The sequence below is a fragment of the Vicia villosa genome, linkage group LG7 (assembly GCF_029867415.1).
Source record: "Vicia villosa cultivar HV-30 ecotype Madison, WI linkage group LG7, Vvil1.0, whole genome shotgun sequence".
Taxonomy (NCBI): domain Eukaryota; kingdom Viridiplantae; phylum Streptophyta; class Magnoliopsida; order Fabales; family Fabaceae; genus Vicia; species Vicia villosa.
The window spans coordinates 114,406,908-114,433,314 of record NC_081186.1 but is presented as its reverse complement, the minus strand read 5'-3'; the positions used below and the strand labels follow the sequence as shown (position 1 = coordinate 114,433,314).

At 32.6% G+C, this 26,407-nt stretch overlaps 4 protein-coding genes across 4 annotated transcripts; 3 read left to right on the top strand and 1 right to left on the bottom strand.

Moving 5' to 3' along the window:
• Positions 1 to 5,482: 5,482 nt before the first annotated feature.
• LOC131620018 (uncharacterized) lies at positions 5,483 to 11,794 on the top strand. The gene is made up of 10 exons (XM_058891045.1): positions 5,483 to 5,623; positions 5,706 to 5,956; positions 6,073 to 6,126; positions 6,236 to 6,363; positions 6,474 to 6,567; positions 10,824 to 10,962; positions 11,051 to 11,208; positions 11,286 to 11,406; positions 11,482 to 11,617; positions 11,727 to 11,794. Exons 1-10 carry the CDS (start codon positions 5,483 to 5,485, stop codon positions 11,792 to 11,794), a joined length of 1,290 nt encoding a protein of 429 aa, XP_058747028.1.
• Positions 11,795 to 13,614: 1,820 nt separating this feature from the next.
• On the top strand, positions 13,615 to 14,341 carry LOC131620017 (uncharacterized). The gene is made up of 2 exons (XM_058891044.1): positions 13,615 to 13,735; positions 13,827 to 14,341. Exons 1-2 carry the CDS (start codon positions 13,615 to 13,617, stop codon positions 14,339 to 14,341), a joined length of 636 nt encoding a protein of 211 aa, XP_058747027.1.
• A 39-nt stretch (positions 14,342 to 14,380) lies between these two features.
• LOC131620016 (uncharacterized) lies at positions 14,381 to 15,365 on the top strand. Its single transcript, XM_058891043.1, has 2 exons — positions 14,381 to 14,684; positions 14,788 to 15,365. The coding sequence occupies exons 1-2, from the start codon at positions 14,381 to 14,383 to the stop codon at positions 15,363 to 15,365; spliced, it is 882 nt and encodes a 293-aa protein (XP_058747026.1).
• A 4,701-nt stretch (positions 15,366 to 20,066) lies between these two features.
• Positions 20,067 to 24,801, bottom strand: LOC131616632 (uncharacterized). Its single transcript, XM_058888007.1, has 7 exons — positions 24,023 to 24,801; positions 23,620 to 23,797; positions 23,464 to 23,531; positions 21,658 to 23,101; positions 21,411 to 21,550; positions 21,162 to 21,318; positions 20,067 to 20,960 (listed from the first exon to the last, which is right to left on the bottom strand). The coding sequence occupies exons 2-7, from the start codon at positions 23,768 to 23,770 to the stop codon at positions 20,326 to 20,328; spliced, it is 2,595 nt and encodes an 864-aa protein (XP_058743990.1). The 5' UTR covers positions 23,771 to 23,797; positions 24,023 to 24,801; the 3' UTR covers positions 20,067 to 20,325.
• Between the last annotated feature and the right edge of the window lie 1,606 nt (positions 24,802 to 26,407).

Genomic DNA, 26,407 nt, shown 5'->3' with positions numbered 1-26,407 from the left:
AGCCTTAGTTAAGCATAGAAATGAAAAATAGTAATATTTGCAATTGATCTATTTTGACAATCTTTTATACTACATTCATATAGTCGTATATTTGGGGCCTACCAACAGGCTTTTCCGTCTCAACTTGTAAAAAATATTTATTTATATCATTATATTTTGCATGTTTGTGCTATTGGTTTCATATTGTGTTCCTTGTAATTGCAATATTAAGCTAGCCGAGAGCCGAGGAGCGCCAGAGTTTGATTTTCACCCCTGCAATTATTATAGTTTGTTTGCATTGAGATGTACGCTTTTTATTAATTATGCTTTGAATTGCACCTATAACAATTTCGCATGAGACTGGCTTGATGCGACTGCACTTTGAATCATATTCATAGGGATAAGGTATGAAATTGGCTAGATGCGGTCATGCTTTAAATTATATTTGCAAGGATGAGGCATGAGATTGGCTAAATGTGGCCATGCTTTGAATCATATTCATAGGGATGAGGCATGAGATCGGCTAGATGGGGTCATGCTTTGAACTATGCTCTGCGTTATAAAGGATCATTCCCTAACCAAGGGTAGATGATCCCAGTCCCTGCCCCCGAGGTAACGCTCAGACTGAGATGGACGTCTCCAGGCTCCTACATTTACGTCCCTTGGATGGGCTAGATTCGAAGGGGGCGAGCCAACTACACATAAATGCGTGTGATCTTTGACTAGGGGTATTTGATTCTTTTAGTCCGACATGCAAACTGTATTCGACATTACCCCTAGGGGAACTAATTGTTCTAGTCAGATGGGGAAAGCGCCTCCGGCAGCTCCCTTAAAATTTGTAGGCATGCTCGATGTTGTGGGGTATTGATTGATGTAGTCATGTGCAAAGCGTCTCCGACAACACCCTTAGGGGAATTTGTTGGTGTAGTCAGATGTTCAAATCGCCTCTGATAGCTCCCCCGAAATCTTTAGGCATGCTCGATATTGCGGGGTATTGATTATTATAGTCGGACATGCAAGGCATCTCCAACAACACTCCTGAAGTCTTTAAGCATGATCGACGTTATGGGGAATTAATTTTTGTAGTAAGACGTGCAAAACGTCTCTAACAACACCCGTAAATTCTTCCTTTCGAGTATCAATCACGTTGGTTGTACCCTAGTTCGATGTTATGTGCATTTATACTTTGGTGCCCTAAAGAGGGGACACAATATAAAACAAAGTAGCAAGAAAACACTAATATTGGATACATATATAATTTGTATTTAACAATTATATCAGCAATTGCAACTAACAATAAATTTACAAATACATTAATTTACAAATACATTAATAACGATCTTTCGCTATTAGATGTGTCGTCCAGATAGGTTGATCACAAGCTGATCTGGAGGGCAGAGTCTCCAGCTACGGAAGACGGGGTGTGTGGCCTAAGTTTGAGTGTTGATTTTAATCTCTTTAGATTGCTCTATTTGATGCTTCAATGAACTGCTCTTTGGACTGCTCATGTTGGTCACTCCCTGTTGAGTCTTTCCTTTGGAACATGAGGGTTGGATGGTAGTCAGATGTGGATATTGGTAGGTCTTCTAGCGGGAGAGAACCGAGACATCTTTCATTGGACATTTCCAATGGACTCCCTACTTCGTTAACCAATCGGTGGATACCCTGCATCAAGCGGGAAATCTTTGGTATCACAGGATACACCTCGGTATTTGATCGGCGCCCAATATTAACTACGAAATTATGATACCCGGGCGCCATTAACTACGAACTTATGATACCCTTAAGAGGTATCCTCTTTACCTATCGTGGTATCCTCTTTTGAAATCCCTTGTAATTGTATTTATACTTGGGCTCAAAAGATCAAATATAAGAGAAATTTTATATATATATATATATATATATATATATATATATATATATATATATATATATATATATATATATATATATATATATACTGAGATCCCTTGTAATTGTATTTATAATTGGAATTTCTTCAGGTGCCTAAGAGTATTATGGGGTGGACTGAGATATTCTCAATTGCTTTTGTAGGAACTATAAACTGATAAAAATTTCTCGGTTGATGCTCATGATTAACCGTATGAGATCGATGTTATAAATCACAAGACCAAAGAAATGAAGATTCATCCCATAGAAGAAAAATAACATGAGAGCTTGATCGAAAGAAAAAATCTTTGAATTCATATCGAATGATTTATAAAAGATGTTAAATGCATTCTTGAGATGCTATAAGTAGAGTTAATAAATAGTCAATAAACAAACTACCTTAGTTTAGCAAGATGATGATCGAAGTTGATTCTCTTCTTTCAGATTTCGATTAATCTTCTCGGTTACTGCTTCGCCATTGCATGTCTTATGTAATACTCCCTCCATTCTATATTATAAGAAAATTTCACTTTCTAACCTATATGTAGACCAAATACATTAATTATTCAATGAACCTAAAAAATAAAATTTACTTATAATATGGGGCGGAGTAATACTACTTCATCTCCACTGCACCTATTACTCTCGTTTGGCTTTAGGTTCTTGATCAAAGTGACAAGGGCGATGAAGTAAGGTAGTGGAGATTACCCTAGTCTACCGGTCTATCATGTATTAGCTACTAATTTTGCTAATTCTCATTATAAAAAAACTTAATTATATAAATATATCAAATTTTTAATTTAATTTTATTTTTGAATTTTTACTCTCTACATTTTTAATTATTCATTTTAGTTTTTCTTAAATTCAAGTTGTATATTTCAGATATTTTTTTATATATAGTTTAACAATTCAATTACTAAAGGCGATTAGATATTCTTTCGACTCCCTTACGTCTACTTGGCGATGAACTGTACATTAATCAAATTTATAATATGTTAAAGTATTACGGAGAATTAACACGGCCTCTGCATCCCATTCCTTGGTGTACAACTCACTAATCTACACAATAGTTTCATAATTCCTATGTCAATTCAGAGTTAAATTAGGCGTTATAAGTTCGTTAATTCAAAAACCACAACTTATAATTGCATATTCCTAGTTAATTACTAAGTTGAATAATTGCCCTAGATCAGATCAATAAACTAACGATCAGAAAACCCTACTCATCTGATATCAATTAACGCATTCGTCAAGACATAAAAAATATTAGGATAAAAAACAAGTAATAATAACAATAACATAAAATAATGGAAATATTTATGGAGATTGAGTACAAGTAGTCAATTTCTTTTTTATGTATCAAATGTCAATCTGCTAGGTAGCTTTCATGATGATCCCTTTTGCTCATTCTTTTTTGGTGACTTTTTTTTATTTCTTTCTCATAATGACACTATCAAGGTAGCCAATCGAAACTGAAAGAAACAACTGTGAAGACAAGCTTCCAACATGTTTTGGTGAAGACAATATCAACATTACCTTATCAAAGAAGAAGAAAAAGATCTATGAAAATATGACTTGGTTCACAAGATTTTGTTCATCGTCTAATCATATACATTTATTTAGTGCTCAAAATATTTTTTATCATGCATTGGAAAAGTTAATTTTCATGTTTGAACCATGTTAAATCACTTTCAAATATAATATATTGACTTGGATAAATCAATAGATGTTGCATAAGGATGGTTAAAAAACTTAGTGAAATTTTCCATTTTTGAGGAATGACAATTGGTTGCATCATGGCACAATCGATTGCATCAAAATTGTGTTCGCCTATGCCAAACTCAAAATTGAACTTTCCTGGCATGACAATCGATTGTCATTTTGTGCAATCGATTGTCACAAGAAGATTTTGAAATTTTTTGGACGTTGGAAGCATGACAATGGATTGTCATTTAGTGCAATTGATTGTCAATGGGATTTTTCTTGAAAAATGCTTTTGTTCATAACACTTTTTCACCAAAATTTTTCATAGCATCCTTCCATAACAATTCATTAACCTTTTTTTTATAGAAAATCTTTCAACCATTGCCATGATTTTATGAATGGTGGTTTCATCATTATAAATTGAATTCAAAATTTCAATTTTCAACCACCTCTTTCAAACAATTATAAAAAACTCTCTACATAATTTTACACAGAATCTTTTTTAGATACTGAAACAACTTTCACATCATTTTAAAAAGTATCATTGAGCATTCAGAGAGTATTTGTTCTTGAATCTTCATATTTAAAAGAGAAGAAGATTTTATTCTTTTGAATAAGTCTTAACCATCCAACAAACTGTATCTATTTCTATCTATCATATTTATTAGGGATCTATGAGAAGGTGGATTGTATCTTCTTGTAGAAGTCTTTGCTTACTGTCCAGGATTGTCGAAGATAAGTGTGTAAAATCACAAGAAGATTGTTCTTGGTGATTTTGTTAGAGTCTTGTATAGGAAGACTAGAAGAGCCTTGTCCATAAGATCTAACAATAATAAAATCTCTTACATGTTGTAAGAGAACTATACGTACTCTCGGATTGTAATGGGAACTAATATAAATTTCTGGTGTTTTTTACTTTGTGCTACCGCTTTCATCACATAACCTAACAATAAAAGAAAGAAACACATCTCTAAAAACTAGAAAAATTTTATATACCTAATTCACCCCCATCTTAGGTGCACTCTAAACTTACAATAATAGAAGCAAACAAGTCTATTATACATCTATAAAAATCTAAGTACTTGGAAAAGCCATGTATAACCTCACTTATGCAAGCCTAATTTTGACTGATTCAGAGGGCAACTTTTTCTTTTTGAACCAATGCTTTCACCACATTGTTTTAGCAATTAATGATGCTGATTTGTCAACACCAAAAAATTTGTTACAATTTTTTTATTCGTTTAAATTCTTTAAATGCACCCATTATTTGTTTGTTCACTTAAAATGCTATCGCCACAAAATTAATGATACAACACGTTCCAATATGCAAGCATTATTGATTTATTTATTCTATATTAGTTTTATTTGTCAACACCACAAAATTTGTTACAATTTCTTTATTGTTTTAAATTTTTTAAATGCACCCATTATTTGTTTGTTCACATAAAATGCTATCACCACAAAATTAATGATACCGCACGTTCCAATATGCAAGCATTATTTGATTTATTTATTCTATATTAATTTTATTTGTTCTTTAAATGCCCACTAAACAATTCAACACCCTAAATTCAATTCTTCAACACAAACTCTTCATATTCTCTACACGTACATGAATGGAGAGAGAAGTTTCTCAAATATCTCAAGAATCCTAAACGATGCTTTTTCAGATTCACACAACTTTCTATCTCCATTAAATTCCACCACTTTTTCATAAATCCTAATATCCACAACACGAGGCTGACTATATATTCACCTCACAGGAGAAAATAGGCACAACATCACCAATTTGAATCCAGAAAAAGGTCATTGGTTATTACGAAACCCTTTTGCTGTCATTGTTTGTTTTTTTGTTTCTATGCTTTCTAATCATATTTTGTTGTTCTTATCAGAGTGAAAAAATTGAACTATGGCTAGACCTATTGAAGTTGTCAAAGATATCAATGATTCAAAGGATTTATGGAAGATAGCCGTTAGATGCAAACATCTATGGAGTGTTACCAGTGCTTCGAACAAAGAGCACTTGGAGATGATTTTGGTTGATTCGAAGGTAAACTTTTTGTTCATTACCGTAATATAACAAATAAAATTTTTAGTCGAATCTAATTAGTTTTTTGTGTGTCGTTTTGTAGCTTGATATGATTCAAGGTATTGTGCCTCATTTTTTGGTTCAGAAATTTCATATGCAACTTCAAGTTGGATGTTCTTACATCATGCAAAATTTTAAGGTTTCAAACAATGATTTTTCTTTTAAGTCTACCAACCATAGTTTCAAATTGGTGTTTTATGGTTCAACTTCGGTTAAAAAGAAAGAACTGGCTGAGATTCCTGTAAACTATCTTAACATTCTTGGTTTGGATTCAATAACTGAGGGAAGATTTAAGTATAATGTGTTGGTTGGTGAGTTTAATATATATTCTAATTTATCTTAGTTTTAAGTCTGTTTATCTGGCAAGGTTATTGATTGCATTCTTTAACATTTTGCATATATATTGTTAGAGGAGTAACTGAGATCTCTCAGTCCCAAATAATTGCTGGTAACAACAAAGCAAAGTTTTTTTTACAATTACTGACATGAGGTATTTTCCATATCATTTTTTGATCTTCATAACTCTATATATTGGGTTAATCACTGACTGCTTCAAAATGTTTTTGGATGTAGTAAAGAAGTTGTTCAATATACTCTGTGGGGTAAACTTGATGTGCAACTTTACGAATATTACACCAATCATAAGGAAGATGGCACAATCGTTGTTCTACTGATTAATGCAAGGGTTAAGGAGCCTCAAGGTATAATTGTTTGATGTCTCTAAGTTTGCATTTTATGTGATGCTTTTGCCATTTGTTCATTATTAATCAATTCATTATATCTTACAATGAATTTTTGTTGATTAATCCAGGAGGTTATCTGTTGAGTATTTTGAACGCATGGAACGACACAAAATTGGTGATTAATGATGTTAGCATTGAGGAGATTAATAAGCTTAAGGAAAGGTACAATCTAAATTTTATATATATATATACTAGTATTTATACCCGTGCGAGGCACGGGATAAAATTTCTTAAAGTATAAAAATAAATTTATAACTACTTACAGTTTACAAATGAAGCTATAGTAAGATTATAATATGTCTTTATTATTAGTAGTACAGAGAAATATATCTTTGTTACTTAAAGTACACACAACCTAACTTAAATTAATGAATCAAAACTTAAAATATTGGAGTATTAGTGATATGACGTCTAATTTTTCGGCAAATTACATTACATGATTTTCAAAGCTGCTCCTTGTAACCTATGTCATTCCTGAGTTACCACTTATTTCAAATTCAAAAGAGTAAACAACTCTTTCAAAAACGTAACTATATAAGACTCACACGTAAAAATAAATCTTGAGTAACGCTCCTAAAGCACTTCCTGTGAGGCCATGTTGCACTGATTCTCTAGTATTTCTCAGCTGAAAAGGAGTAGCAACTTAGTTAAGCTATCATTTGCAATTATTAAGAGACTAACTCCAATAAAATTATCACATATGAAACAGAAAAACATGGTTGCTCATTATGAATTAATTTTTTTTCTCATCTAGAGAGAGTGTGGATGTGTCAACGTAATCACTATTATTAATGAAAACATGTACAGTATTGGAAAAAAACGAAAAATATGAAACATAAATAGATAATGAAAGATAGAAAACTTGAATCCTTAGTCTACAAAAGTACGGACTGAATGAAGATTTGGTAAAGTAAATGAGCTTAAAAAAAATATAGCAATAATTAAGTTGTTGCTTGTGTATACATGAATTGAACTTAAAATAATCAACACTTCTCACTTAGTTAGCAATGTATTTAGGCAAAAATAAAGGAAACAAAAGGCTGATGCAAGAGATATAAGAATAATTGAGTTGCTGCATGTATATACATAAATTGAACTTACAATAAACAACATTTCCCAATTAGTTAGCAATGCATTTAAGCAGACATAAAGGAAATAAAAGACTGATGCAGAGATATAGGAATAATTAAGTTGGTGCATGTATATATATGAATTGAACTTACAATAAACAACACTTCCCAATTAGTTAGAAATGCATTTACACAGACATAGAGGAAACGACGCAGTTGTTGTATTTATGTAGATGAAGAATCTTTACTTTTCATGAGCTATATATCAAAATTCGTTTGAAAAGGGAAATTTTGGCAAATAAATCCATTTAGTTAATTATTTTTCTGGTACAAACCATAAGTGAATAACTCTATCAACAATGTCCCATGATTCCTTTGCAAGAGTGATTTCCATAACAAAGTCATGTCTTCCTACGACCATTGAAAAATCCTAATACAGAATGGAGAAGTCAAAATTGTAAATTTACCAAAGATAAACGAATTGAAAGAAGTGTGAAATGAGAGAATAAATTGGTCTTATTTATATAATTGAAATCATCAGAAAATCATCAAAAATCAACAAAAATTGAATTTAATTACTTGGAAATTTGAAGAAATGACATTCATGATGAGATAAATCAGGATTGGGAGAAACGAAATTTAAAATTAAGGGTTTGCATTGAGAAACCCATTTGGAAGTGAACCGACAATGTTGTTGTTTGTGTTCATGGGTGAAGTACGCGGGATACTGCAACATAACTTTGTTGCAATCAATTTAATAACTTGATGTAGATTAGACCTTTCGAAACATTGCAGTCACTGAAATCATTTATTCATCTTTCATATAATACAAATCAGAAAATTGATGAAAGCTCTGCAAAACTCCACTTCTCTATATTTTCTCACTCATCTCATCTTATCATTTAATTATCTCTATCTCCAATACTATTTTTCTCAATAAATCCAGCTGACTAATTTGAAATTTCATTTGGTTCATAGGTAGGATGGCATGATTTCAATGAGGATTACATAATTTCTTTTGAAAAAGTAAAGATAATGCATAGTACAAAACTGTGTATAAGCACTTAATAATTTAATGTATAAGCATATTTGTAGATTAAGGTAGCTAATCCTGTTCGGGAACAGGAATGAATTTGATAAAACTCACCCTTTGGGATTTTGAGCCTCGTAGAAACTTCTGAAGATGGCACAAATATTTGTAACTCTAACAGCTCCGACACTGTGAAACAAACAATTCACAAATAATAACATCCCACTCTATAAACTCACTAATCCTCATTCATTCAAAGTATAAACTTTGCCAACACACACAAAGTACTTTGCTCACACACTACAAAAAACAAAAGCTACCACGAACAACCAACACGACACTGATTCATATGAATTATAACAATAACGCAACACATCAAGTAGCAATTTTTTTTGAAGTGGATGGTTAACTATATGGATCTAAGACAAAATTTCCTCCATGCATCATAAACCCAACATTTAAAATTGATAACCAAAAGTGACATTACAATTTCACAATGCTAAATTGCTTTAGATACAAACCAAAATGTTGATCATATTGATACATAAAATAAAAGCTTGTCTAAATTGAATATTTATTATTGAAATGGCATATTTAATAACTCCAATTTAAATTAGTTCAAACCTCATCTAGTTTCAAAACTTCAGAAAAATTATAAAAACTAAAAATGTTCCCAAATTGTAATTGTCCTTACTTTAATGGAAGAACGGATGAAAATGAGCCAATGTCGTTGAATTGTTGCTTTTTCAGCTCTATAAGGTTTAGAAGGGATGTGACATTGTATATTTCTCTGTCAACTACTTTGGAGTATATTCTGAAACAAAAGTGGTCCATCACAAAATTAGTTTTCACAACTGAAATTAACATATTTTGCTTTATGATACAATTATTTGTTTAGATTTCTAGAAAAAATAATTTTAACATTTAATAACCATACAAAACATTTAAACTAAACAATCAAATTGAATTTATAGCAAATGCATCAAAGTCTCTTATCGTTCAATGTCGCTGTCAACGGTGCGAACCTCTCATTATTCATCATGCTCGATTCTGCATCAGGTGGGAAGGCTCATTGAGACGATGGCGGAGACTTATAATCCTGATACAACATAAAAAACATTTCCTTCCCCAGCTTCTAGCAAAGGCAACACCTTTCCATTTTTAACAATTACCGCCGACCACCCGACTCAAGGTTTGAACCACAACTTAAGTTGTTGTTAAAAAGTGTTGTGCTCAAATTAGCAGTGTTGTTCCATGCCTTCATAAACAAAATTAACAACAACAAATCTAATTAAACTCATAACGCAACAGGAAAACTTATCTTAACTACTAAATCAATTTATCTAAATCCAAAATTGATTAATGAAACCACAATAAATCCCTAGTTTATGCATTTCATGAACAAAATTTATGTACCTGAGAGAGTTCAGAGAGCAGAATCGCAGGAGTAACACCTTTTGGAAAAGCCATTTAATGCAAAGGGGAAAGAAACTCTGCAAGGTAAATATCCCTAATTCTTGAAAATAAAAAATAAATATGAAATTGTTGATTGAAATGGTTGTGTTTATGTCTTCACTCCTTTTTTATTTGTTGAGTTTATGGTTGTGTTTAATGAATTGTGATAATGGAGGTTTGTGTGGTGGTGGAAATAGATTCGGCAACGGCGGTGGCCGGATCTTGACTTGTTATTGCGACAAGGAGAGAAAGGAAGGATTTTATGGTGGCCGGAGCTTGATAAGTGATGGTGGTTGATTGAGAGAGTGGGTGGTCAGAGGGGAATCGAAGAAAATGGGTCGCGGGAGAGATTGAAGAAATTCTCTTCTCTTATCTGAACTTACACTCACCGTGAGAAAAAGTTGGAATAGAGGTAGGGTAATTTAGAGAAGTGAGGCGTTTCTTTTTCCAAGGTAGGTTGAAAGACTTTCCAAATTTCAATGTGACTTTTCAGTTGTGTGCTTGCATTGAGCCAAAAAATAATGAATGGTTCACGTGTAAAATATAAAGTGGCTTTACATCTCTTAACATGACTATTGAGTTTCCCAGTAGAGTGTGTCATTATGAATAGTTAAGAATTAGTAATGAAATAATTATTTAAATATAAAAAAATACATAAAGATGATTAAAGAAAGTTTTCTATTAATAGCAAATCTAAAAATAGTAAATAGTCTAATTGATTGACAAATGGTAAACTTGCCAAAGAACTCCTTTTGCTTTATTATATTTAATGATATATACACATCGTTTTTTCATTTAGAAAGTTGTTTCCAACTAATTGTTAATTGATAACGCATAACTTTCCCGTTTTTCATTCATAACAGCCTTAAGAATGCTTTACCGTTGCTTTCATCTTCGAGTCTGCAAGTCGACACAACACAAAACTCCCAGTTTTCTGAGTTTGATAAGTTTGTGTGGAAAGCTGAAATTTTGAGCCTTTCAAAAATTGCAAATTTACAACATGTAAGTCATCAGTAACTTTACATAATATTAGTCATGTTTTGTATTTGTCTCAATTTTGTTTACTCTATAACAATCTTAATTATGTTAGAAGACTACATGTATGACTCTTGCAACGTTGGAGAAATTTGATTATGGACAGTCAGGATGGTATCATGATGGATGTGTTGAATGCACAAGAAGTGTATCTTTAAATGATGGGAAACTTACATGTTATGCCAACCATGTATCTTCAGAGCTAGTACCGAGGTATTTTGTGTTTATAATCCTTATCTTACCAATTTATTTTGCAAATAAGTTAAATTGTATATTCATTAATGTTGTAGATTTAAGTTTGAAGTCGTGGCGTCTGACGGTAAATTCAAGTCCAAGTTTATGTTTTGGGATGTTGATTGTAGGAAGTTAGTTGGAAAGTCAGCACTTCAACTGAAAAATGCTTTGATCGAGGTATATATGTACATATTTATACACAATTAAGTATGTTTGAACACATGATTCACAAAGATTTATTTATTTATTTAGTCAGGAGAAGATGATCCCTTTGAATTCCCAAATGAACTTGACACAATACTAAAAAAGGATTTGGCTATAAGGGCTGTTTTTCAACCTAATAAGGCCCGACTATCTGTCCTTGGATACAAAATAGATGAGGATACCCGTAAGAAGATAAGGGATACGTTCAAATCTGAAGAGGTAATATTTTTTAATTCCTTCAATTTAAAATTTTGTATTGACTAAACTGCGTTAATATTGTTTGGAATTGGCAGTGGAAGATATTGAGAGTGTCCAACTATCCTCAACCAAGCTTAGCAAAGATATCAAGATGGAAAAATAGTTACCTTCATATTTTTTATATGTTTAATCTGCTTTTGTTTTGAACAAGACAATGACTTTCTTAATGTTGTTTGTTTCTTTTGATGTTTTGGACCTGTTTTGAAACTCAGTACCATTCAATTTCTTTAATATAGATTGATATTATGATTCTATCTTCGAATTGATATATTTCACGTTCTACTGCAAACTATTACATAATATTTCAATATGGTTCACACCATGGTTGTATTTGTACGTGAGTACTGTCTGTTATTAGAAATTTTATTCATGTTCTACTGCAAACTATTATATAATATTTCAATATGGCTCACACCATGGTTGTATTTATAAGTGTGATTGTCTGTTATTAGAAATTTTAGCAAAATAAATATTGAAGTCTGAGACTAAGTGCCACAACATCATGTATCCTGTTAACAATTTAGCTGCTAATAGTTTATGAAAGGACTTATATTGTTTAACATAACATAGGTTGTCTATTTTGGCTAGGATGGTTTGCAATAGCAGTCTTATTAATTGTATATTCCATTCTACGCATTTAGAAAATGGTTAACTGCAGTTTAAGAGATCTTTAATACAGTTAATATGAGTATAATTTTATGGTTAATTGCACTTTAAGTTGTGTTTTAAAATTGTTATGGGCGAGATGGCAGTTTTATTTTTAGGGTAGATATCTTTGTAAATCTTTATAGTTGTATCTTGATAATACCAGAAATTGATTTTCTTGGTAGTGCAAATTTTTTAGAACTACTTTTGATGTGTTTGTAAAAAAGTAGAGATTTAAGCTCAGTGCAAGATTTTTTCTTGCAATAGAAGAACCATACATGCAATGATAATTTTTTAGTCAATTATTCTCTAAATGTTTATTCAGTTGGTTATCAATGTTGGAAAAATGAGATATAATTTTAGTCAAAATTATCTTACTTGGTTGTGGGATTGAAAATTAAAAAATCAGAATGTATGGTAGTTTAAGATTCTAATGCTTGGTTGTGGGATTATTAAAAGCTATTGTGCAAATCCAAAACTTTAAATAGTGGGTCCATATAGAATTAAAAAAAGAAATAAAAAAATGTGATTTTTTAATTATATATAGAACGAAATTTTAGTTGTTTAGAAGTAAAATGTTTGTGCTGTTTGTCCTCACAAAAATAATATGTTTGAAAATCTCTCATGGCAATTAGGATTGTTGGCTAAATTACTTTGCTATAACATCAAAAAATCGTAAAATGAATTTAAACTTCAAAGTATTCAAGTAATTGTAATACACTTATATTTTTTTCTGACAAAGGTCTCATAAGAAGGGTATATTTGTGGTCTTTAATCATTTTGAGTTTGAAGCTGTGTTGTAAAATGTTTATTTTCTACTCTAATGTTGCCACAAATCTTGCTTGAACATGAAGAAATGAGAAGTTGGTTGTGATCTGATACATACATACACATTAATTACATGACACTATGTATATAAAGTTAATATAGAGTTATAAATTTATTTACATTACTACTTATAATGCTTAAATAACTGAAATATCCAACAAACAAGCTTAAATTACAGAACCATACTGGGCTATTACATATTGGTACCATATTTTGGTGTTTCCATACGAAATAAACAAAACAACTAAAGCAAGAAGCTTCAACATAAAAAATACAAATGCCAAAAGGCCCAACATACTAATCCACAATATTATATAAAAGACATTACTAATCAATTTAGTAAAACATCTTGCATATATCAACTTCAAAGGTCCTTCTATTACCCTTTTCTATGCAACCTGACAGAGAGAATTTTTTCCTCTGATCTGTATGTGCAATGAATTTAAAGATATGCCTTATCTACATTCGTACGTCACACAGCACGTGGGCAATAGACTGATTTATGACGAACTTGATTACAATGCCGATACTGAACAAGAAAATTTCCTTAATCTATTTACGAACCTAACAGGTAATTGTGCATATTTCTATTATGATATAGTGACATGAAACTATTAAGTTTTGATGTTATATACTAATAAATATTTACATGTTGATTGTAGATGAACAACGTTCAATCTTTGATAAAATCATGGAAGTTATTAACAAACAAAGAGGATGCGTGTTTTTTTTACATGATTATGGAGGGACCGGTAAAACTTTCATGTGGAGAACACTATCAAGTGCACTTCGTTCGGAGAAAAAAATAGTTCTTACCGTTGCTTCAAGCGGCATTGCTTCGTTATTATTTCCAGGCGGAAGAACTTCCCATTCAAAGTTCAAAATACCCGTGCCAACCCTTGACAACTCTACTTGCAACATTGACAAAGACGCCGAGCATTCACAGTTGTTTGAAGCAACCAATTTCATAATATGGGATGAAGCACCCATGGCCCATAAGACTTGCTTCGAAGCATTGGATAAGACCCTTAAAGATGTTATGGGCAAAAAGGATCTTGCGAATACAATTTTTGATGGAAAAGTTGTTGTTTTTGGAGGAGATTTCAGAAAAATTCTTCCAGTTGTTCCAAGAGTAGGGCATTTTGATATTGTTCATACTTCCATTTACTCATCTTAAGTATAGGACTTTTGTCAGGTTCTAACACTAACAAAAAATATGCGACTTCAACAGGGAAGAGATAACACAAGTTCTAATGAACTAGCGACATTCTCTAAGTGGATATTAGATGTTGGGGATGGTAAGATATGTGAACCTAATGATGGATTGGCTGATATAGAAATTCCTCAAGAACTATTAATATCCAGTTTTGAGGATCCTATAAAAGCTATAGTCGCAAGCACGTATCCCAATTTGTTGGAAAATTTCCAAAATGTTGAATTTTTACAAGGAAAAGCAATTCTTGCCTCAACCATTGAAGTTGAGGAAAAAATCAATCATTATGTATTGGACATGATACCAAGTAAAATAACAATTATTTTATTCCATATATACATACAACAAATTAGTATATCATGTTGACTTTACTAATGTATTAATATTTTCATGTTATTGTTTTTCGGGAGAAGAGAAAGAGTATCTGAGTTTCGATTCAATTGATAGAACTGATACAAGTTATAATGAAGCTTATGAAGTTCTAACTCCAGAAATTTTTAGTAAACTCAGAACACCAGGTTTACCAAATCATAAGATCAAATTAAAGGTTGGTACCCCAATTATGCTAATGAGAAATTTGGACCAAAATGATGGATTGTGCAATGGAACAAGATTAATTGTTACAAGGTTAGCAAATCATATTATTGAGGCAAAAATCATGTCTGGAAAGAATATAGGTAACATATTCTACATCCCTCGCATGTCTATGTCACCTTCTGAGTCACCGTGGCCATTTAAGTTGATTAGGAGGCAATATCCCATTATTGTCTCTTACACAATGACAATTAATAAATCCCAAGGCCAATCGCTTGATAGTGTCGGATTGTATTTTCCTACTCCTGTTTTTAGTCATGGACAATTGTATGTGGCAATTTCAAGAGTTACAACCAAGAGTGGTCTCAAAATCTTAATACATGAAAACGAGAATGCCCCCTCTTCTACCACTACAAATGTTGTGTACAAGGAGGTTTTCCAATCACTTTCTTAGTTGGTAAATCCAATCACCTAAGACATTGTATTTTTAAAAAAATTTGAAACATTAATTTCTTATTTGATTTATTTCTCCATGCAGATATATGTTCTCAGTTGTTGTTATTGCTTGTTTCCTTCATATCTGTAGTTCAACTATGAAATTGGCGCTATGGAGATGCTTTCATCTGGACTTATAAAACTGAAAAATTTATTTTCATTATTAATTTTTTGAATTTTAACTCATTTGTTTTATGTACTCTTTGGTCAGAACAAGACTGAATATTGGTAGAATTAAATTACCTTTTCATTGATATATAAGAATGATCTTTACAAATCAATATTAGATCCATACAATATAAAATCCGGACCTGACCCGTGCGGCAGCACGGGTTTCTTACAAGTTCATTAATTAAAGCAGAGGGAAATACAAAGGAGGAAGGAGCATTCTGAAGGAAAATCGTGATACAAGGCGCAACGAAAAAACAAAATTTTCCCCTTTAGTTGATACTTATGAATGAGCTTGACCAGTGATAGAAAATGTTACCTCTTGTGGCGATTAAAACATTTGATCTAGAATCAAAGGAATAATCACGAGCGCTGAATGAAGAAAAATTCCTCTACTCAATCCACACGAACAAAGTGACTTCAATATTAGAGCTAGCTGCTACGAATGAAAAATTTGAGGGAGAGAGAAATAAATTTCGATTAGGGTTTCACAAACCGAATTTCATCAAGCGTCAAAGCTTTTACACAAGGGTTAAATTTATATAACCACTTGTGTTGGATGAAACCCAAAAATCTCACTTAAGTACACCATACGTGACGGTATACCATATTTCACTTAAGCGCATAATACCTTACCGTTTTATGTATTCCACTTAAGTGCACCATATCTTACGGTGTTCTATAATTCACTTAGGTGCACCGTGCCTTATGGTGTTTCTTATTTGATCTATCTCTCATCAATCTGTCCTTATGTGCGTAACCCTATAGGTTCTCGTGACGTTGGAAATTATATCAAATCACACATTTAATATAATAAATAGTGAGCGATATCTAGCAACACATCACTGCCACCCAAGTCACGAAAATGTCATATGATCCGACAAAACCTTTCCGTGATAATATTTGTGTGTATAATTATCCTTTTACCATCATGTATATATTGAACACAAAGCATAGAGCGTGCCACCCTTGTCTAGTTCAATATTGGGCCCTTAGACATTTATCCTATTACGTAGAATGGGAAAATTTGATGTTATTTTACACTATGTGTTTGTCTTAAAACAAAATTTTCATTTTCCAATTCTGTCATCATCTGACATTCAGAGGGTTCTAAAAAATGGACAATGGTCATTTGATAACCACCTTTGGATCATATAGTTGATCGTAGACTATATCTGCCAGATTTTGTTACTATTGGCATATCAAAGACATAAACATCATAACATCATGATTTGTGCTTTTTACGACCATGTTGAGTAATCAACAACAATGACTACTTCACCGATTAGTGTGTTAGACTCTTCCAAAAGTCGTCATCTAATATTTTTTATGTGTTTTGTTTCAGTTTGCTTTTTCATTTTTATATTGCATGAAGAATGAGACCAGTGTATTGTACATAAAGACATACAAGCAAGTAGCGTTATGTTGGATTCAGATTTTAATGCAAAACGTAGAGATTTTGACTTAGTAAGGTTTGTGTATCATGTAAAAGATGCATAAACAACAACTTTAGCTGGGACAGTTGAATACATGAGTCATGAATGTGCTATTGTTGAAAGGGCTAGCAATGAAACAAATGTGTATATTTTAGGTAGCTTGTGGAAGACAGCCAATACATGTTAAGGCTAAAGAAAATAAATTGTGTACTTGCCAACAAGTATAGGTGTGCATGGTATCGCTACATTGGCAAGTGCCTAACTAGTGGAGGGATAGTGGTATTGTATATGTGTCTTATTCTGATGGGGAAACCCCATACTACGCAAAGGCAGTGCCCATGTGACACCTCACAAGGTTGGAGCCCTTATGTCACCCTTATTTGAGACTCTCATAAATATAACACTACAAAGCCTCTCAAGCATGAGGGCTTGTAAAAGGGGAAGTGCTTCAAGGCTTCTTTCAAGTTGTGTCCCGTGATCTAGGGTGCACCCTTTGATGGGAGACAAGTACCTTAGCTTAGGGTGAGTCCCTCAGCTACGAATGACCTTTTTAAATAAGAGGAGAGTCCCCCAGTCGTAGGTATCTTTTTTAATGGGTGGTGAGTGATAAGTGCATTATAATTCTACATGAAAACTTGGCATTTTTAAGCTCCATTTAATGTTTTCAATCAATGAATTCCCCAAGTTTGCTAGATTATGACCTTAAGTGTATTTAATTGTGGTGTCTCTGATGTGTGTGTTAGTGTGAAGGAAATACTTGCAACAAACCATTGAAAAAGGCATAAACCAAAGAAGAAGTCACAAATCAAAGAAGAGAAACTTCAGCAAGCTCTCCTGGTGGGCAAGGAGCGAGCAGGGGGGGAGTGTGCCCAATGAACTAATGGCAAGGCAAAACAGAAAAATTCCAATAGGAAAAAGTGGTATGGTCGCCTGGTGCAGGTTGAAGCAACAACTCGTCGAGCGAGGCAGGATATTTTCACAAGGGTCAATGAAGGCCTGTGCGCTAACAGATGCTTGGCGAAAAGGAGAGCTTGTCGGGTGAAGCTTTAGCTTGCCAAGCGAGAGCAAAAAAACAAAAACTCTATAAATAAGATCAAAAATAGAATTTTGGGACCCTAGAAACTTATTGTGAGAGGAAAATACACCAAAAACCCATAATCAGTTAATCGGAGCTGAATACACCATCACACTTCACCTTCCTCTTGTATTTGGATCACTTGGCCAACATGCTCTGATTATGAAAAGCTGGGTCAATTCAATATTGAAGATCTTGAAGGATTTGTAGCCTAATGAGTTGTGTACAACAGAAGGAGAATCAAGATTTATAGAGTTTGTATGTTCTTAGAGGAGAAGCTTTAGCTTGTCAAGCTTGTCCGTGATTATTTATATTAAAAGACACTTGTAAATTTCATATTAGTGGAAGACTCAATAATTTACAACGGCTTACAATTGAAGATTGGACTAGGTGCAAGCAAAGACAACACAACAAATTAGTATAATCTTGGCATACAATTTCTTTACCCCTTTTCTCCTTTAATTTCCGCATAGAATTTGTATGTTCTTAGGTTTTAATTATTTTCTAGTGTGCATGTGATTAGGTATTGTTGATTATAGAGATTTAATGTTTTAAGTTTAGGTGTATGTTAGATCTTGTCTGCTACACATTTCTTTCTGGTGATTATCCTGAAAACTCGTAATTCTAGACTGTTGTTTAAATTAATCAAATTATATTCAAATGTATTTGTTTGGACCAAATTAGTTAGCATATTGTTAATTGGTTGTTTCATTATCATCTTGTTATCATTGAATTCATGTATACATCAATTTGACCATGTAATCCTTATTAAAATGCATTTTAAACTTTTGCTCCCGCGTTTTTAAACTCTGATTTTAGAAAACTTTTGAAAACATTTCTTTTGGAAATGGTCTATTCAAACCAACCCCCCTTCTAGACCATTCTACGTAAATATTTAACCCAACACTTTGTTGCCTGTCTTCCCGCCCAAAGCAAATCAGTGAGTGTCTCATAGAGGGAGTTAACGTGGTTTTCTGTCTTCAGTGACCCTCGCTCTCCGACACTGGGGTGAGTCATCACTATGGTTGGTGACTATGTCGCCCTTGAGCCCAGGAGGTTGGAATGTGGCGCTTTGACATGGTGACTTCTCTTAGTTGTTCGTTATTGAGCTCTAAGACTGCAAATTATCTATTGACTACCATTAGTAAGTCACTTAGTAAAGTGTTTATTTCTTTGTTTTCTACTTAACCCTCCGAGAGTAGGTTGCAAGGTGCATTTTTTCCTTCTTGAGTCGGATCCATGTTAGCGACCACCAGCACCTAGAGCTCATCGCCCAGAAGATGAGGTGCAAGAACCTCAGCTACTGGGGATGGGGTCGTTGGATATGACTTTATGGGGCAGATGATGAAGTAGTGAGACCTTTATCCCGACGTGGACTCCTCCTTACGACTTCGCTTGCCACATATCGTTGATAGTTAGAATTGTGGGTTACTCTTTATTTCCAGTTTTCATAAATATTTTATCCTCTAACATCATTAATCTGAAATCACTTTATTATAAATATTTTTACTTTTGAACTTCTTGATTATATTGGACTCGTTCTCATTGGGCCAAGTTTGGAATCGGGACCAACTAGGAACAAAAATATCTAGTGAGTTTTTATTTTTATTTTTTATAAAGTGATATTAGATTTAAAGCCATACCAACAACACATGTTTTTGTCTACCTATATATGCCTTTGATCCCACATGCCATATTCAATGAGCAAAGAAAGTCAATTTTCCCTACAAATTTTCAGCAATTATTCATGCAACATCTAAAAGCTACTTAAAATATGTAAGAGGCAAGAAATTTTTTTCATATGCTAATCAATGAAATTTCCAAACAAGTTTGCAGTTTGCTAATAGCACTAATCTCACACTTCCATATCTCTTTTATTCCTTTGGAAACTCCAAAATCTGAGTTCACAATTATTTCCAAACTTGTTGTACATACAAAAGATACACAAATAGTTTAATGATGATGATATCAAACAAAATCATGACACACCAGCTAATATATAATCAACACATCAAATTCTACAAAATCTACAACAACTAAAAATCCTTACTAAGTGAAGTGAAAGCACACACAAAATGAAACTGCTCTACTTTGTTATTTCAAACAAGAGAATCATCTTCTATACTTCAGTAATAAGAACCAGTTCCTACTAGTCCCTTATTTTAGTATTCTCATTCACATGAAACTGTTTAATATTCGAAAAATTCTAGTATGCGGTATGAACGAAAAGTTGTCGGTTTTTAAACACCGGTGCTGTTTTTGTCATCATTATGTTCATTACTGTCAACTTTTGGACTATTGCTTACACAGCCAAGTATTGTATCTTCCATCAGGTCTGCTAGAATTGCGTCGCCTATTTCAAAACCAACTGTTTCGGCTCCAAATCGAAGATCCATCCATGCTCCACGTTTTTCCATGTCTTTCCTAACAATTTTGTCTAATGTGTGTGGCGGGGGAACGGAAAGTAAATACCAACAGACTCCTTCCGAGACCATGGAAATAACCGTTTCCATATTTGGAGTTGGCTTTATAGTAGGACTTACAAATGATACGAAAGGCGAGGCACCAAAGTAATCGCGACAAACCTCCATGAGAATTTCGTTGATACAGTCATATAGGAGTTTCGGGTCACGGCAAAGCTGGTTTGGGGATAACTCTACCTGATCAAACAAGGAAGGATCTAGCATCTTGTCCGACGAAAGGCATTTTATCAACAATTGATCTCTTGTTAATCCAGAGGCTTGCAGGACTGCTTCGATGTAATCACATGTCGATTTGCTTTCTTCGATACAATATTTTTCTCTTTTGATTTGATTCGCAAGAGAAGAATCTTGTTCTTCAAATTGAACATGTAGTGGACGTATCGATACTTCAGCTGAAAATCACGAATTAACATGGTGCCAAATTAAAATTAATATGGAAAACAAATGGTATGTAACTAAGTGAATCGAATCTTATTATGAATCATAAGATACACTACCAATGAAAATATGGCTTATACATAAGCACTTACTTATATGATAAATGCTTAACTATGTTGTTTATACAAACAGAACCTGACTCTATGAATGCTTACCAGAGCTGGCATCATCCTCTAAGAATGGCGCATCAAGAACAGACACCGGACTTGGCCGTCCCGATCCCGATACATCAGAGATAATCTCTTGCTCTTTAGATTTCGTAGTGATTGGAGAACCGGAGGGAGATGATGATTGGTTTTCTCCTGTTACATCCTGCAGAAAGAACAAATGGCAGTTTGAATAAAGTTTAACAAATATAAGAAGTCACTCCACAGACGAAAAAGCTAAAAAACAACAACATTTACCTGCACCAAATATTTAGAACATTTTGTATTATCAGAAATTTCTACGATATCATCGCTTTGATCCTTATTTCCTGTACTGATGCCAACTAGTTCTACGGAAGATTCTAAAATAGTTATCTCTTTTGCGGATTCTACGTCACCTGCGCAGAAATTAAGAAAACGATAAATAACAAAAATATATAAAACAATCACAACAAAGTTTACTATAGCATCGATCGCTTAAGTCATATATTTTTGTAAACAATACCTTCAGTAACTATCTCATCTCTAACAGGAGAATGATTTTCCTCTTTATCGACATGAACTAGGCCATCTGAGAAATTCGTGTCTGGCTTAATTTCTTGTGATTTACTGTTAAAGCTTTCATCACGAAGTCTTGCCTTTGCGGTCACAAATCGGTCCTCCCAATTCCTTCCAGGACTACCGAATGGCGAAAAGTTGTAATCGGGAAAAGATATTATTCTTCCAAGGGTTTTAGAAATCTGTCTACTTGACAAGTCCAGGTTCTCGTCTTCACTACCTATCATCTCAGAAAGATGTTTCTTAGCCTCGATATATAAATTGGAAACACCTTTTTTGGAATAAATACCCTTTTCACGATCCACAATCGCCTCCAAATCTTTATTTGTACCGGCCTTGTCTCCTTTAGTAACACTGGTCATAGGTCTTGTGATTTTTTCAATGAAGAAATGATCTTTATTAGGAGATCTCATTCCACTATTGTCTTTACCGAAGTTTTTTCCGTGTCTCTCCTTTCCTATAGCCTGCTTTAATTTCTTTTTTATCTCGGTAAGAGAAAAATGTGAACTACTTCTCATAGAAGGACCGTTGAACTTGGCATTATCATGAGATTCTAGATACGAGGCAAGGTTGTTTCCAGTTTCGGAATTTTCCAAACCAACGGAACCTGGCTTTAGAATAACAATCCTATTTGAAATGTTTGCATTTCCGTTTTCATTTGTTGAATTTTTTGATTGAGACTTCGCCTTTTTCCTGAAAAAGTTATGCTTCTTGGGGTTGACAATCTCGCTAGTTTGTTCTTTATCGCCGTGATCTTGTTCAGAGTTATTTTCTTTTGCCCGCTGAGAATTCTCAAACTCTTGAACACATTTCAATACAAGTGGATTTGGATTCTGTAGAAATGCAAGAAACAATTCCTTATCCGAACTTATAAGCTGAAGCGCTTCCATTAGTTCATCGGAGAAAAGAAACTTTCTAGCTTCCACCGGATCTTTACCATTCAATATCATCTGATTCACAAATTCACGAATCGCATCTCTTGAACTTTTTTCGGAAACCGCATGCTTCTGTTTCTGGTTAGTTTGTGCATGCTTTTCTACTTCTCCGTCATTGCCTTGCATCATGGAACAAATACCTTTTAGATTACAAAACTCTTCGATTATTGTATCCAGATCAAGACTATCATTAGATTTCTTCCTCGAGTGCTGACGACGTGAAGTTTCAGCTTTTGATGTTGCGTCCAAATTTAAATCATCGGTCATATCGCGTTTTTTCTCGTCAGGTTTCTTTTTTCTTTTGGAATCTAACTTCAGTAAGATTTTACGCCTTTCAAAGTTATCAACATCCTTCCCTGCATTTCGATCGGTGAACATCTCTTCCTCTATGAGTTTCTTCACACTAGGCTTATTAACAATTGTTCTCACTGTTAGTCTTTTACTCTCTCCATTGTCCTGAAACATTCATGATATAGTGATATCAATAAATACACTAGCATCCTTTCTTATGTACTAGTTTCAGTGCCGTTAACTCTGTAACACCGACACCTTTGAAAAAAGGCATGTTCCTGGTGTTCGTGCTTCATAGGTTGTTAAATAGCGGCTATAGGGCGCTATAGCAATAGCGATACAATAATTGGTACTAAATGTTTTCTAATAGCACATATAGCGACCCTAAATCACTGATGTGCAGCGGAATTTGAAAAAAGCGTTATTTTCAACAATCCGCGATTGAAAAAACTACTTAGCATTTTGTAAAATTTCATCTTGAGTTTGAAATTGATGAGTTTTATAAGCATATGAATAGATAGACTTACGAAATCGGCTTGATAAACTTCATCTATATCGTTCAACACCTCGAACTTATTCTTCGAATGAATAACACCTGTAAGAAAAAAGAATCGCGAATTTCAACACGAGCATAGTTGTCAGCTTCTTAAAAATCTAAATATTGTGCAAAATTCTTATCTTACCATCCGAATGCTTACTGCTTCGCCTCTTATCTGCAATCAACTTCCGTGTAGAGTGACCATGGCGAAAATCAAACATACTGATAAATCCCCACATACAGCCCGACTTATCTTTCTCATACCGCACAGCTCGTCTCTGCGATTTCTTTGTCATGACAGGCAAACAAGCACAATTGCGAACCTGACCGATTAACAAGCACATTCAGAAAAACATACGCGGTAAATCTTAGTTACACAGATCATCATCAAAATCAAAACTCATTGCAGCACAAGAGACCAAAAATAACAATCATGTAAAAAAGAGATTTTTTCTGCATAATGCATATAAATTGAGCCATTTTTCATTTAATTTATCACAAAAACTGAACAATCACAAAAACAAAATGAGATTGCTTCAAGTGAGTACCTCTTATTCTGATCCTTTTCGACTCAACAACACGGCGAAAGAACGAAAGACATAGATGCAGCTTGATGAATCAATCAACTCTTGAAGCATCCAACTATTCCAATTTCAATCCCTCAAGCTTTCCCAATTCAGTAAAGCTCAAGAAATTTCAGCTTCCTTTGGTGGAAAAGGTATCAATACCTTAATTCTAAAGACTTTAACCTTATGAATTATGCAATTCCACAGATAAATCTGAAAATTCCAATAATGTTGATATATTCTATAAAGCTAGCTTCACCTTTTCTCAAACGAGTCAAAAACTCACACACAGCTCATTGATTCCACTTTTTTATTCCAAAAAATGTTCTGTCAATGATCAAAACGTGATATTGAAGCTTTATCCTAAAAATTTCCACAATCAGCAATTCAAGCACAATTCTCTTCTCTCTTCACTTTTCTAAGCTCATTCTACAATTCAGCCACTGAAACCTTCTTAATCTCAATTTTTCAGCCGACAAAGTAAAGAATTATGAAAAGTATGAAAAATAGTGCATTTTGTTAAAGAGAATATTGGAATCGAATTGTTGAGCACCCAGATGAAAAAATGAAAACTTTTTGAATTGGGTATCTCTAATACAGCAAGAAAGTGAAGGTAATGGTAATTGAAGACCGACCCATGATTCGTTAAGGCATAATTAAAAATGGGGTAGGCATTGAATAGTGAGAAAAGTAGAAGAAAAAAGAAGAGAGAGAGAGAGAGAGAGGGGTTAAGAATGTTGTTGGATGACACTAAAAAATGGTCGGAGTATTAGTGTAGTACATGACAGTTGAAGATAACTAGGTTGTGGGGTCCGCAAAAAAAGAGTGTTTTTGTTGTGAGGAACAAACAACAAAGGTTTGGGATTGGGATGTGTCTATTTCCTTCGTCTCTTGTTTTTTATTAATTTATTAATTAGGTTTCAAAGTTCGAAAATTGATCATAAAAAACAATGCAATTTCTTCATAAAGGAGAGAGAAAGATAGATAGAGAGAGAGGGGATCGGTGATTTGTCGTGTACGCCACCTTTGAATAGAATAACTAAGCTTTTTGGGCGTTAAGAATTGGATTATTGTTTTTTAATTATACAAGTGATTAATGGATACATGATGAAATCCTGTCATGAGTCTACATTTAAACATTTAAATATTTAAATATATATATATATATATATATATATATATATATATATATATATATATATATATATATATATATATATATATATATATATATATATATATATATATATATATATATATATATATATATATATAATATGAGGTTAAAGATATTGTAAAATGATTTTATATTGTCATCCAATTGAGATTCATCAATCAACCATGTCACATAATTTTTTTAAAAATGACCGTATGACTTGACACTTAATATGATCGTGATTGGTTAATAGTGTATAATTAGACTGTCAGTGTCTATTTTTTTCTCATAATATATTTGCACAAGTTCAATAAAAGACATATAAATTATTCAATGAATAAAAGAAAATATTATAAATATATATAGACGTACCAAATGAGAACTTTAGTTATAATGAGAACCGAGAACTTTTGGTATTGTTTTATAAATATTACATTTATAAATTTAATACGATGAATTTAGATCCTCCCTTTCAATTTATTTTCTACAACGGTCTCCTTCACACTTTTATTTTTATATATTTTTAATTTTTTTCTATTTTTTTAATCATTTTTTTAAGTTTATAAATTCTATTATACTTACTTTTTGAAAAGAAGAGAATACGAGGGAAGAAAAGGATTCATGGTATTAATATGATATATATTTTACTTTTAGATTTTTTAAATTTAACTTTTTATTATTTTTATAATATATAAATAATAAATTATATGTTATAAAATAATAAAAAGTAATATAATAAAAGAGGAGAGACAAAAGAGAGGGAAATAATTTATTATATTATTTTTATTTTAAAAACAATTATTTGAAGATAATATAAGTCATATTTATAAACCATATATAATAAATAAATAAATCAATATGAAATCTCCTACTTGATGGATATTCATAATCATATAATTTATAATATTATATGACATTTATATAAATTTAGAACTTGTATTTATGGAATATAATTCTTAATATTTATTTATATTTTAAATAAATTTAATACTCTTTTATTTAAACTTTTTGTAAAATATTAAATAGTTTTTAAATTTTATAAAACATATAATATGACGATTGTATTAATAAAATTTACTATTTTTAATGAATTAGTAATTAAGATATTAATTTTTTGTTTATTAGACTAATAGTTGTATTCTTTTTATGTTAAATATAATTAATGGAAATTCATTGATTCAAACTCGTGTTTATGCAATCGAATGTTCTTG

Coding starts and splice junctions, on each gene's coding strand:
- LOC131620016 (XM_058891043.1), top strand. CDS start 14,381: ATGCGACTTCAACAGGGAAGAGATAACACAAGTTCTAATGAACTAGCG. Junction 14,685..14,787: donor TGTATTGGACATGATACCAA/GTAAAATAACAA, acceptor GTTTTTCGGGAG/AAGAGAAAGAGTATCTGAGT.
- LOC131616632 (XM_058888007.1), bottom strand. CDS start 23,770: ATGACAAAGAAATCGCAGAGACGAGCTGTGCGGTATGAGAAAGATAAG. Junction 23,532..23,619: donor AAGCAGTAAGCATTCGGATG/GTAAGATAAGAA, acceptor TTTTTCTTACAG/GTGTTATTCATTCGAAGAAT. Junction 20,961..21,161: donor AGAGGATGATGCCAGCTCTG/GTAAGCATTCAT, acceptor CGTGATTTTCAG/CTGAAGTATCGATACGTCCA.
- LOC131620017 (XM_058891044.1), top strand. CDS start 13,615: ATGCCTTATCTACATTCGTACGTCACACAGCACGTGGGCAATAGACTG. Junction 13,736..13,826: donor TCTATTTACGAACCTAACAG/GTAATTGTGCAT, acceptor TGTTGATTGTAG/ATGAACAACGTTCAATCTTT.
- LOC131620018 (XM_058891045.1), top strand. CDS start 5,483: ATGGCTAGACCTATTGAAGTTGTCAAAGATATCAATGATTCAAAGGAT. Junction 5,957..6,072: donor ATAACTGAGGGAAGATTTAA/GTATAATGTGTT, acceptor ATATATTGTTAG/AGGAGTAACTGAGATCTCTC. Junction 6,568..10,823: donor ATTAATAAGCTTAAGGAAAG/GTACAATCTAAA, acceptor CATTCATAACAG/CCTTAAGAATGCTTTACCGT.